Source organism: Mastomys coucha, unplaced genomic scaffold, assembly GCF_008632895.1.
Source record: "Mastomys coucha isolate ucsf_1 unplaced genomic scaffold, UCSF_Mcou_1 pScaffold3, whole genome shotgun sequence".
NCBI lineage: Eukaryota > Metazoa > Chordata > Mammalia > Rodentia > Muridae > Mastomys > Mastomys coucha.
Genome location: NW_022196909.1, coordinates 48,436,036 through 48,448,707, shown reverse-complemented (window position 1 = coordinate 48,448,707; position 12,672 = coordinate 48,436,036). Strand labels below are relative to the sequence as shown.

Below are 12,672 nucleotides of genomic sequence, written 5' to 3'. Positions count from 1 at the left end.
TCCAAGTCCAGGCACTTTCTATTGTGCAATGGAAAGACTTTTCATGTTGAGAGAAATGAATCCTGATTTGCAACGCTAAGGGCTTGAGAGCGCATCCAGGCGCAAGACGGTTCTCAGCTGGGCGCGGTTGCCGCAGGGTGACAGTGGCCAAGTTCCCGGTGTGCTCAGCCACGCGTGGGCCGCAGGCGAGGCGATCTAGGGGGATCTCCGAGGGTGGAGAGCCCCGAAGGGCTGCGCGCTGCCCCTGGACAGCCGTCTAGAGAGCGCGCTAGAGCCCCGGGGGTCGTCCGGTGGCACGCTGGGCGCTTTTGGGGGTGCAGGCGTGCACGCGCGCGGTGTAGAGAGGCCGAGCCCCGGGCGCGGGTGCACGTGGGAGCGGCGGCGGGGGCGGGGCGGGGTGTGGCCTCCCCGCCTCCCAGGCGGGATTTGCATGTGTGTGGCGGCCCCAGACTTCCTGCTCCTTCCAGGCTGCAGGTACGCGCGGGCCGGGTCGGGCTGGAGGGCTGCGGGCGCGCAGAGACGCGGGCACCTCCTCACCCGGACCCGGGTCGCGCGGCGCTTCCTCGCTTTCCGGTGGTTGCCAGCCTACTCCGGCCGTCCCGATCGTCCGGGTCGCCGGGCTGCGAGGTGGCGCTGCGCCCCACTTCGCCCAGCGCGCCTTAGTCCTGTGCACCGAGCCTGGCAGGACGCTTCTGGGCGACCTTGCCGCCTCGAGCCCCGGAGGGCCAAAGCCATGAATGAGATGTCCAGCTTTCTTCACATCGGGGACATTGTGTCCCTGTACGCCGAGGGCTCCGTCAATGGCTTCATCAGCACTTTGGGGTGAGTGGCTTAGGGCAAAGAGGTTGGCATCGGGTGGCCACGGTACCAGCTGCTTGTCTCCCAATGTCCGCTCCCCTGCCCCCTCGATAGAGGTTTGCTTGGACAGCCCAGTCTCCAGAAGCGAGGGGATGCTGGCACCCCTCTCTTAGAGAAAGGAAGTGCGTTGTTTGCTCAGGTAGTAGTCGGGTGCCCTGGGGAGTTCCAGGAGGCGTCAGGGCCCACGAAGTCCGCCACTTCTGGCACACTCGTTTTTCTTAACTCGTGGCCGAGGAGTTTGGACTTCCTTTGCAGGTGGTCCTCGGCTGGTGCAGGTGGCTGGGGCCTGAGCTGGAGAGGGCCTGGGTGTGCTTCTCTGGGATTGGGGGTGGGGTGCCAGGGTTGGCTCAGCCTGGAGCCTGGCACTCACCTCTACGGCCCCATCTTGAATCGGTTTATTTATTTATTTAATTAACTATTTGGAGGGGTAGCATCTTTTCACTCTCCTTGTGTTCCATCCCCTCTTCCGAGTGTTTTCATTGCCCTCCAGGCAGCCCAGGTCTTGGCCAGCTGGCCCCCCTCTCTCGCCGCCCCGCCTCCCTGTCAATTTCCTGTGTAGCTGCTCTGGCGCCCCTGGGTCCCTGGTCCCAGGTTCTCTAGAGCACTTTACAAACATTAATTAATTCTGGCTGTCACCCCCCAGCAGTCCGGGCTGGATAAGCAGGGAATTGGTTCCATCCTGTGCCTGTGCCAGGCCGGTAGCTGGGAGAGGTTAAAATCCTTGTATCTTTTTGGAGAGCCCCTGGGCACCTCGCTGCTGCAGGGATGGAGGGAGCACGCGCAGGCCGGAATCTGGTCTTTTTGGTGACGGCTAGTGTTCTGTGGTCTCCTCTTTTCAGCACCATCCAGCTACCCAGGGTGACTCCTCTCCGGGGGCTTTTGGAAGTGTGTCAGGAATTCTCTTGTCAAAGTTAGCCCTGCAGGTGGGGGAGGCGCCTGGCTCACTTGCTCTCTCCCCTTGGTGGTTGGAATTCAATGTGTTGTAGGGAGGAGAGAACCCCGAGGGCCTCTCTGCCAGAGGAGGCTGAGATGGGAGTTCCAGCCTTCCTCTCTCCTTCCTAGCATCCTCCAGGTTCCCCTACACACCTCCCGGGTCAGATGGAGATTCTTTACACCTCCCCGTCAGACTTCTCTTCCGAAGTTGCCCAGGGGAGAGGGGTGGAGCCACATCTGGGCCTGCATCTTGGCAGGCTTGGCTCAGAGCCCTGCCAGGCTCCTCTTGGGGAGCTGCAGGGGAGCTGCGCAGTCAGCACTTCACAAGCTGCCGTCGGATGGGGTGTGTGTTGGGGTGAGGGGCAGAGCCAAAGGTGGGAGCCCCAATCCCCCCCCCTGCAGATTCTTGGAAGACAATAGTCCCATTTTGTTGATGTGTCTGGCTCAGGGCTGAACACAGGGTAGACGTTGTTTAAGCACCTTGAGGACTGACAGAGCCAAGGAAAGGACCTAAAGTCCCCTTTCTGGTCCTCAGGCAGCCTCTCTCATCTGGGAATCCCTCTGCTGGCTCTCTCTCTCTCTGTCTCTCTCTCTTTAAAAATTATTTCATGTGTGCGAGTATTTTGCTGGCATGTATGTCTGTGTACCATGTGGGTGCTGCGTGGCTGGAGAGGCCAGAAGAGCGCATTTGGCCCTCCTGAGACTGCGGTTAACAGAAGGGTGTGAGCCACCTTGTGGGTGTTGGGGGTGCACCTAGGTCCTCTGCAAGAGAGCTGTAAAGCGCTGAGCCATGACTCCAGCTTCTGTTCCCCTGTTCTCGGGACACTGTCTTCCTCTTGATCCTTCCTGACCCTGGACCTCACTCGGGGCAGGTCTCAGGGACATCCGAGAGCTCTTGACCCCAGGGTACCCCTTGCTGGGTACTTCCCCATCCCTGCCCCCCTCGCCCCCGAGAAAATTGGCAGGTGCTCGCCCAGCCTGGGCCCAGTGTGCAGGCCTCGGCCTGGCCTTTGCTCACCTTATTTTCTGTACGCCAGAAGTTCAGGTGTGTTTCCTGGAACCTCCCCCTGGTCTCTTTACCCTTGCTCCCCCGTGATTCCCTGAGTAAATCTACCCCACCCCCTGAGACCTGGCCCCAAGTGACCTCTTTTGAAAGAGCTGAGACCCCACCTTCCAGAGCAGAATTAATCCTGTTTTGTTTTGTTTTGTTTTCTGTCATGTTTTCTTTTCTTCTTCTTCTTTTTTTTTTTTCTTTTGGTTTTTCGAGACAGGGTTTCTCTGTGTAGCCCTAGCTGTCCTGGAACTCACTCTGTAGACCAGGCTGGCCTTGAACTCAGAAATCCTCCTGCCTCTGCCTCCCGTTTTCAAACTGTTCTCTGGTGCTCTCTGGGCTCCGTGGGCTCTGTGAGCCCAGCCAAGGCTGCACACTTGCTGAGATGGTGAACTAGCTGTGCCATCCTCTATTCAGAGCTGACCATGGAGGCTGCACTGTACTGGGGATGTGTGGGTTTCCTGCTTCCACTTTAGAGGTGATGAAGAGGGATTGGCAGTCCTTTTACCATGTCCCTTAGGAACTCTGTAGATCCTGTGGAGTGGGGTGTGTAATCCCAGCACTCAGGAGGTAGTGGCTGGTGGACCACAAATCGAAGGACTATATAAGGAGTTGAAGGCTAGCCTGGGCTACAAAGGTGCTTGTCTTCAAAAAGAAAAAAAAAACAAGGCAGACAGATAGATAGACAAACAAACAAACAAAAGGTCAAGCTTGGTAGACACATAGACTCTTAAGACTGCAGGCTCAGTCTGACTGAACAAAATCTCCATGCTTCTGTTTGCTTTTCTGCAGAGCTGGGAGCGGGACCCTGGTCTGAGGCATGCGAACCGTGCATGTAGGTACAGTTCCCGTGCACGGCCTCTGAGCTCTACCCTCAGCCTCCGATGCGATGCTGCCTTAGGAGCACAGTCCCCAGGGCCAGGAGCGAGGCTCTCCGAGTCTCTCTGCTCCTCTTACTCCAGTCTGTCTGCCCCTGCCCTGAACTCTGCTCCCCCAACGCAGCCTTTCCTGGAGCTGTCGGTGCCCATGGTCGTGAACCCTGGGCCTGGTGTGATGGAGCGTCTGGCCCATCTCAGGGCCCAGTGTCTGGCATTCAGTTAGAGAATTTGTTGAAGACAGGCAACCATAGTGGGCGGGAGGCTGGCCCAGCTCAGGAGGTGGAAGGGGGCTCTGTTTGAGTCGGGAAGGGCGGGAAGGGCGGCAGCTTGGGGCTTGGGGCCAGAGCACTTAAGGAGACAGCCAGTCAAACCCTCTCGGGTAATTAGAGGTCCCGTGAAGATTGTATATTAACTGGGTTGGGAGGTCTGGGGAGTGGATCTAGCAGGCCCACACCTGTTCTTGGCAGGGAAGCGTGGCCAAGGCTGGCCTCGCCCCTCACCCAGGTGGAGGCATAAGAAGCCAGAGCTGGAGCTGCCGATCTGAGAGGGGGAGAGTTGTAGTTCGTGGCCAGCTTCCCCCTTACAGGAACACAGGGTGGACCTGTTGGGTCCCATCCGGTCTCCTGGAGACCTTTTTAGTGTCCCTAGAGTGGCTGCAGGCCCCCAGGGATTGAGTTGGGGGTGCAGGTGAACTAAATTTTGAAGAGGCATCTGTCAGGGAGCCTTTGCTGCTGTTAATAGGTCTGGAATTACTTTTGAGAGGGATGTGCACCCCTGGACTTCGGTTACCCTACTACGGGGTAATCAGCACACAGGGTCGAGAGGGCCCCCGGCCTCCTCCTGTAGCATTCTCTGCCCTTCTGTCCTTACCTAACATATGCTGGGAGGGTCGACGCTGGAGGTGAAGACCCTGGGCATGGGGCGAAGTGTGGGAAGCCTCAGGTTCCCTGATGAGGCCCCTCCCCTGGGCTGGGATCCTCAGAGGCATGCTCTCTGGCTCCTACTCCATCACTGAGGATTTCCACAACTCTGCCTTCTCAGAGTAACTGCCCCTCCCCCCATGCTGGGATCAACAGACTTAGGGTGCAGCCAGAGGAATCACATCTCTGGTGCATCTGTGTATTCACACACACTCTTTTCAAGAAAGATTTAATGTTGGGTGTAGCGGCGCATGCCTTTAATTCCAGCCCTCGGGAGGCAGAGGCGGATTTCTGAGTTCAAGGCCAGCCTGGTCTACAGAGCAAGGTCCGGGACAGCCAGGGCTAGATATTAAGACCTTGCCTAGAAAAAAAAAAGGTTTAATTATTAGTGTGTGTGTGTGTGTGTGTGTGTGTGTGTTGCAGGTAAGTACAGGTCCCTTGGAGGCCAGAAGGGGGCGCTGGATCCCCTGATGCTGCAGTTAGAGGTGACTCTGAGCACTCTTAACATGATTGCTATGAACTGTGTCCTTTGTAAGGAGCCGTACATAGTTTTAACTGCTGAGCCTGCTCTTCAGCCCCATCCTGTACCTTCTTCTAAGGTACTCAAGCTGTCCCTGGGAATGTCTTAGATGTAGGGTATCCTAAAAAAAATCTTTTATTAGCTTAAGTCTGGCTAAAACAAGCAAACAAACAAACAAACAAACAAAACAAAATGTAGCTCCCAGTCGGGTGTGTGGCCCAGGTCTGCTCTCCCAGCTACCCAGGAGACTGAGATAGGAAGCTTGCAAGATTGAGATCTGTCTGGGCTACAGAGTGAGATCAAGGGCAACCAAGGCAAAAGTGAGGAGAGGGCTGGGGAGGTAGCCTGGTGGCCGAGCACTTGTGTGCTTGATGAATGCACGCACGCACGCACACACGCACGCACGCAATGCTCTGGGTCCAGCTTCCAGCACTGGACTGTGTGTCTCCCGGTTCTAGATACTCAGCTGACTATTTTCTTAAGACTCCTAAAGTTACTTTTATTGCTGTATGTATGTAAGTATGTATTATTATTATTATTATTATTATTATTATTATTATTATTATTATTATTATTACAGGCAAGACCCCTCCTAGACTAGGCTTCTGGGCGTTTGAGGCAGCCTTGCTTTGTAAAACTGGGGCTCTTCCTGCCTTGGCGACCCACAGGATGGGATCACAGGTCTACGCTGTCCGCTCAGTTTCCTTAACGCGTGCCCAGGCTTGGTTTCCTAAGCAGGCTGTGAGGAAGCCTATCTGCTTGATTGGCTTGAGTCATTCAGCAAACGTTCCTAAAGTACCTACTGGGTGCCAGGTATCGTTTCTAGGTTGAGTTCTAGTGTGCTGCTGTACTGTCCAATCCAACTTGGGAACCCACTGGGTCCCTTTGAGGCTTAAGTGAGAACTTGGAATTCCTGGAGGTGGGACCGTCCCTCCCCAGGGACGGCCTGCATTCCCCGGGTGTATTTGAGACCGGCCCTGGCTTAACTGTGACCTCACTGAAAGGAGGTACTACACTTGGGTTCTTTAGCCCTAGACAGTGGGTTAGCCTCAGCTAAATCGCGTGGTTGCAGACTTGGGTTTTGAAAACCTGTATTTTTTTTTTCCTGATCTTTTTTTTTTAAATTTTTTATTTATTTTTTGTATATGAGTACACTGTAGCTGTCTTCAGACACACCAGAAGAGGGCATCGGATCTCATTACAGGTGGCTGTGAGCCACCATGTGGTTGCTGGGAATTGAACTCAGGACCTCTAGAAGAGCAGTCAGTGCTCTTCACCACTGAGCCATCTCTCCAGCTCTGATTTTTTTTTTTTTTAAAGCATGTTTCCTGGAGGAAATACGAAACAGCTCCACTAATGTCTGCGCTGGTGCTACTGTGGCTAATGAAATCCTTTCTGGGCCACCAGCCTTGCGAGCACACACAGAAGCCTTTACAAACAAACCAGGCTGAGCCCCTGTTTGCATCCTGTCTTGTGGACATGTCTGCCCTCTCCTGAGCTGACACCCTGTTGTGGTGGCACAGAATCACATGGTAGCAGGCTCTGTGACTCATGAAAGCGCTCTTGGTACCTACCCGCTATGCGGGCTGCCTGGAAAACTTCAGATTTTGCCCTGAGCATCCTGCAGCTCACGTGTCCGGACACCTGTTTAGTTGTCCGGGTGGAGATCAAGGGGAAGGCCTACTTTTTGTCCATCGGTTGGCTCCTAGGTTCATGCTGTGCTTTCTGTCGACTGGTGGAGTCAGGACTGTGCCACTGAGGGTCTGGCCCAGTTCATGTCACATGTTTATGAGTGTTGCTCGGCTGGTGGGAGTGAGAGCCTCCGCCCTCTTGGTTGGGTGTGGTACAGGTCCCCTACAGCAGCATAGGGGTGTGATGTCCTCATGGGGTGATTCCAACAGAGAGGGGGGCCGCGTAGGGGTCTGCAGAAGACAGCACCAGTCTCGGCTTCTGCCTCAGGACTCTGGGGTCTCCGGCTGAATCCAGCAATTTGGCCTTGAAGAATCCTGCTTCAGTCAGCTGCCCACGCTGCCTTGCCCTACATTCTTGACCCTGTGTCCCCTCCCTAGCTTGGCCCGGTGGGTGGTGGCTTGGGTTGGGGGTGGGGAGAGAAGCTGGGTCGCAGGGTGGGGACACACCAGCTTTCTGCTCTCAGCCTGGGGGCAGGTTTCTGGGTTTCGATAATCTTGTACACACAGCTGGGATCTCCGGGTGGCTGGCCATTTCCAGCCCTGCCCTCTAGACTACATCGAATGTACAGCTGGGGCCCCTCCCTGGGAGCAGGGGCTGGGGTGGGGACAGGGAGGGGTGGAGGACTGAGAAAAATTTCTTCTGTTTCATCTCTGGGTGGGTGTGTGAGCTTGGACTCCCCCCCTTCCCCCCCTGAGCAGGCAGGCTGAATAGCCCAGGGCCAGACTGCTCAGCATTGTCACCAGAACACTCGAGAGGAGGCCTCAGGGCCTGCAAGAGAGGAGTTGTTGGGGGCAGAATTGAGGTCGGCTGTTTGCCCCCTTGAGCGGTGGAGGGCGTTGGCTGGGTAGCACTGAGGCTCTGTCCTCAGGGTGACAGGAGGGACTTGCTGCCTGATGTGTACAGAGGCGGGCAGCCGGCAGGTGGGCAGAGCGGATGGGCGCCAAACATAAATCTGAGCTCTAGCTGCAGCAGGTGATTATTTGGTTAGCAAATCATGGCCCCCACCTCTCCCCGTCAGCCAGCTGGCCATCGGCCCTTCCTCCGGCCTTTGCGGCAACCGGTCTCCAGGTATCCAGTAGGAGACTCTTGGTGACGTCGTGGGTCAGAAAGAGGGGAATCAAATATGTCTTGGGGTAATGATAGGGCAGGCATGGCTGCGGTCACAGAACTGCCAGTCACCATGGGCTCTCTGCTGACCTTTGAATCTCTTGAATCGCCTACATTTCAGGAAAAGATAGCTATAGGTGGGACTGGGGACTGGGGCTCAATTGGGGGAGTGCGTAGTTGGCATGCCTGCAGCCCTGCGTTCGTCCCGAGCATCCTATAAAATTGGGTGAGGTGGCCCGAATCTGCAGACCTAGCACTTGTGAGACAGAGGCAGGAAGATTACGAGTTCTAGGTCAGCTTCAGCTCTTAGGCTAGTCTGTGTTACAAGAGACCCTGTCTTGCCGGGTGGTGGCGCATGCCTTTAATCCCAGCACTTGGGAGGCAGAGCCAGGCGGATTTCTAAGTTTGAGGCCAGCCTGGTCTACAGAGTGAGTTCCAGGACAGCCAGGGCTACACAGAGAAACCTTGTCTCAAAAAACCAAAACCAAAACCACAAAACAACAACAAAAAAAGAGACCCTGTCTCAAATAAACCAACCCCCAAATCCATCTGTGTATGCGTTGAATCCCAGCACTCAGGAGGCAGACACAAGTGGATTTCTGTGAGTTCCAGGCTAGCCAAGGTGAGACCATTTCTCAAGAGAAAGAAACAGGCTTACATGCTCTCACAGCGCTGGGCCCTAACAGCATCCTATATTCTCAGTCTGTCGTCCAGTGGTCTCATTGTGCCTTGGATTTCATGGTCCAACATGGCCAATGTTTGGCCTCTGAAGCCTTGTATCCAAACCAGGACCCGTTCCCCTCTCTTGTATTCTCCTGCTTCTGCTTTGGGGACTCCATGTCACTCACTCAGTTTCCCTGAGAATTCTGAGGTAGTCTGGAGGTAGGGTGCTGGGCCTGAAGTTCTGCCCCGCTGAGGCTCCTCAGCCTAGGTCACTATGCAAATGAGGCTAGCGGAGCATTGCCTCTGAGTGATGGATCAAAGGCCTGGAGGGCTAGGGCCTGAGGTGCGGGCAGCCCGCCTAGAAGCGCCAAAGACAGGCCCTGTGGCTAGCCTGTGCTACACAGGACAGGGTGGAGGGATGGGGCATCCCAGCAGGAGGACCCCAGCTTGCTCTAGAAAGCTATGACGTGCTCCCTGAAATGCTCAAGGAGTCTACACCCCAGGACCTTGGTGTAAGAGAGGGAGGCTGCGTCCCAGGATCTCTCCTGCCCTGTGATCCCTTCTTTCTTCTTCCAGCACCTGCCCCTTGTCTCTCTTCTCCTTGGCCCTTATAGATGTGTCTTCCCATGCACCCGGATGCCCACCTGATCCTGAGCCGGGAACCCAGGCCTTCGGGCAGAGCTCTTGGAGCTGGAACCCAGGCTGCTGGACCAAGCTCAGTCATCTCTGCTTCCCTCACTGAGGCCAAGGTCTTCTTGTTCCCTCTTGTCCCTGAGTTCCTGGAATCTGAGCCATGCTGCTGTTGAGTTCTGTATGTCCCGTAGGCTGCCTGGCCCATCGGAGGCCGCAGGGTGGCTTCTTGGTTCAGACGGGCATAGGTAAAGAGAGGGGTGCTTTTGGGTAGAGGGGGCCGGAACGTGAAACCCCGAGATCCTAGCCAGTGAGCTTGGGCTCCTTTTTCAACCTTCAGATCTTCTCAGCAGGTGTGACCCTGACCTCCCCAGACACTTCTAACTCCTTCCTCTGGTCTTAAAATGCCTACTGTCAGCGGTGGACTTCCTCGGGGTCACTGGCTCTGGAGGGCTAGCCTGTGCCCCAGGCTGAGGTCAGGAGACCTGGGCTGGGAACTGCCACTGTGCATGCTTTCGTGGGCAGGACTGGTTAGAGTTCTCTTTGCCGGGCCCACTGTGGATGGGGGGTGGTCGTTGGGGTTCCCCTCTGTCCCATGCTTGGTGGCTGAGCTGGTTGGTGTAGGTTTTGAGTCAGGTTCCCCAGAAGTCACTGCCCCGCCTTTATCTCGAGCCTTTCCTTCTTATCTAATCTCCAGCCAGCTCCAGCCTACCCCATGCCTTTCCCATGCCTCTAGCTGAATCTCAAAGTCCACTGAGCGCTCAGTGGGCCACGTAGGTCCTGGGGTGTAGACTCCTTGAGGATTTAAGGAGGCACTTCATGGCTTTCTAGAGCAAGCTGGTTCCTTCCCTGGGGTCTTCCTTTTAGAGTCCCCATTCCCTCCATCCTGTCCTGTGTAGTGCAGGCTAGCCCACATAGTGCAGGCTAGCCCATGGATGGCAGGGCCTGTCTTTAGGGCTTCTGTGTGGCCGGGGCCTGGTGGGCAGGTGTAGACATGACGATCCTGTCCCCTGGGCATTTAGTAGGGTGGGCATGAGCACCCTGAGGGTAGATCACACCCCGTATAACATGAGGCTCACAGAAGTGTTGAGCCTGACTGAGGAGGGGCGGGCATCATGTGTCTGACTAGCTGTGTGGCTCAGGCAGGTCCCACCTTTAGGTGAGGCTCTTCAGAACAGATGAGGGGAATTGACAATAAGACCAGAGTGAAGGGTGGGACCTCAGACAGCGGGGCCCCCCCCGAGAGGGCAGCGGTGGAGTTGGCTCACGTTCTGATGCCAGGTGTGCACATGTGGCTGTCCACCTGGGAGAGGACAGGTACGCTACACCCAGAGATGCGGTCTCACTGGGTGGGGTGGAGTAGGGTGCCTCTGTGGGTTTCCACCCACCCTGGGCATCTGGCCCCGGCCCAGTGCTCTAGCCGTAGCTGCTGCAGCAGGCCGGGGTGAGGCTGCGCTCCCCTCCCTGGGTGATCGTGGGTGGTTGGACGTAGGGAGTTTCACTTTGCCACTGGGTGGGGTCTGTGGGACCGAGGCGCAGCTGGCAACCTTGGGACACTTTTCTAGGCCGTCACCATAACTTACCTGTCTGGTGTCTTCAGGCCTGTCTCTGGTCTCCAGTGTCCCCAGCAGCCCGTCTGATAAGGGGTTTCCCATTATCTGTTAATGGCGTCCCCCCACCTCCTACCTCATCAGGTCACGCAGCATGGCCTGGGATGCTGCAGTCGTAATGCCCTGGAACAGTGGAAACAGGCTTGAGGTACACGTTGGGGTGCCCTGGATCCCGTAGACACTGTTTAAGTAAAAGGGGCGTGGCTAGAGTGGAGAGAGGGCTCAGGGTTGTTAAGAGGGAGTGTTCCCTTTGTAGAGGACAGAGGACAGGTTAGTTTTCAGCACAAGTACAGGGAGGTTCACAGCCTTCTCCAGGGCGTAATGTCCCCTATGGGCCCCATGGGCACCCATACATGTGATACACGTGACACATGCTTACACATACACATGAGTTTATTATTACTCTTTCTTTTCTTTTCTCCCTCCCTCCTTCCTTCTTTCCTTCCTTTCGTTTTTTTGCAACAGGGTTTCTCTGTGTAGCCCTGGCTGTCCTGGAGCTCACTCTGTAGACCAGGCTGGCCTCAACCTCACAAAGATCCCCCTGCCTCTGCCTCCCGAGTGCTGGGATTACAGACATGCACCACCACTGCCCGGCATTTATTATTATTATTATTATTTTTTAAAGATTTATTTTATGTATATGAGTACACTGTAGCTGTACAGATGGCTATGAGCTATCATGTGTGTGGCTGCTGGGAATTGAACTCAGGACCTCTGCTGGCCCTGCTCTCTCCAGCCCCGCTCTCTCCGGTCCTGCTAGCTCCAGCGTAATTCACTGTATCTGTCTTCAGACGTACCAGAAGAGGGCGTCAGATTTCATTATGGGTGGTTGTGAGCCACCATGTGGTTGCTGGGATCCGAACTCAGGGCCTTCGGAAGAGCAGTCAGTGCTCTTACCCGCTGAGCCATCTCACCAGCCCTTATTATTTTTTGATACTTACTTTCATGTATGTGGATGTTTTGCCCATGTATGTCTGTGTAGCACTTTCATGCCTATTGCTCATGGAGGCCAGAAGAGGGCAATGGGTACTTTGGGAGCTAGGAATCAAACCTGGGTCCTCTGGAAGAGCAGCCACTGAGCCATCTCTCTAATGAATAAAATAAATCTTAAAAGAGAAAGAAAGAAAGAAAGAAAGAAAGAAAGAAAGAAAGAAAGAAAGAAAGAAAGGAAGGAGGGAAGGAAGAAAGAAAGAGGGGCTGACGAGATGGCTTAGGGGGTAAGCGCACTGACTGTTCTTCCGAAGGTCCTGAGTTCGGATCCCAGCAACCACATGGTGGCTCACAACCATCCGTAATGAGATCTGATGCCCTCTTCTGGGGTATCTGAAGACAGCTACAGTGTACTTACATATAATTAATAAAAAAAAAATAAAATTAAAAAAAAAAGAAAGGAAGGAAGGAAGGAAGAAAGAAAAGACAGCAGGGTCCCATCCCTGAGATAGCCTCTAGAGGCCTATTGGATGGAACCTAGTGGGGTGCTGGGCTTCTTGCCCAGGAGCAGCCCCCGAAGGTCTCCTGCCCCCTTTCCTGTGGCCACGGCTCTTGGGGGCAGCTCCTGCAATGGCTGCCATTGGCCCTGTGCCCTATAGTACGAGGCTGCAGTTCTGGGCTCTGGTTCCTCTGAGCAGCTTCATGCGGCTCCCCAGTTCTGTGACTTCCACGTTTCCCTCTTTTCTGGCTTTGCTGAGAGCCTGCCAGCTGCTCTGATTCATGGATGTCTTACAGGAAATTCTATGCATTATTCAAGACCTCAGCAGCTCCCCAGCTCTTGCACACCTGGTCTGATAGGCTCCGCTCTGACCTCCCCCCC

The 12,672-nt window shown here is 55.1% G+C and overlaps 1 protein-coding gene across 2 annotated transcripts in view; it reads left to right on the top strand.

Moving 5' to 3' along the window:
* Positions 1-448: 448 nt before the first annotated feature.
* Itpr3 (inositol 1,4,5-trisphosphate receptor type 3) overlaps positions 449-12,672 on the top strand; it is a 69,323-nt gene continuing 57,099 nt past the window's right edge. For both annotated transcript variants that reach the window (XM_031348787.1, XM_031348786.1), the window contains exon 1: positions 449-822. In XM_031348787.1, coding sequence (XP_031204647.1) covers positions 734-822 — 89 coding nt within the window. In that variant the 5' untranslated portion in view covers positions 449-733. The remainder of the gene's footprint in view (positions 823-12,672) is intronic.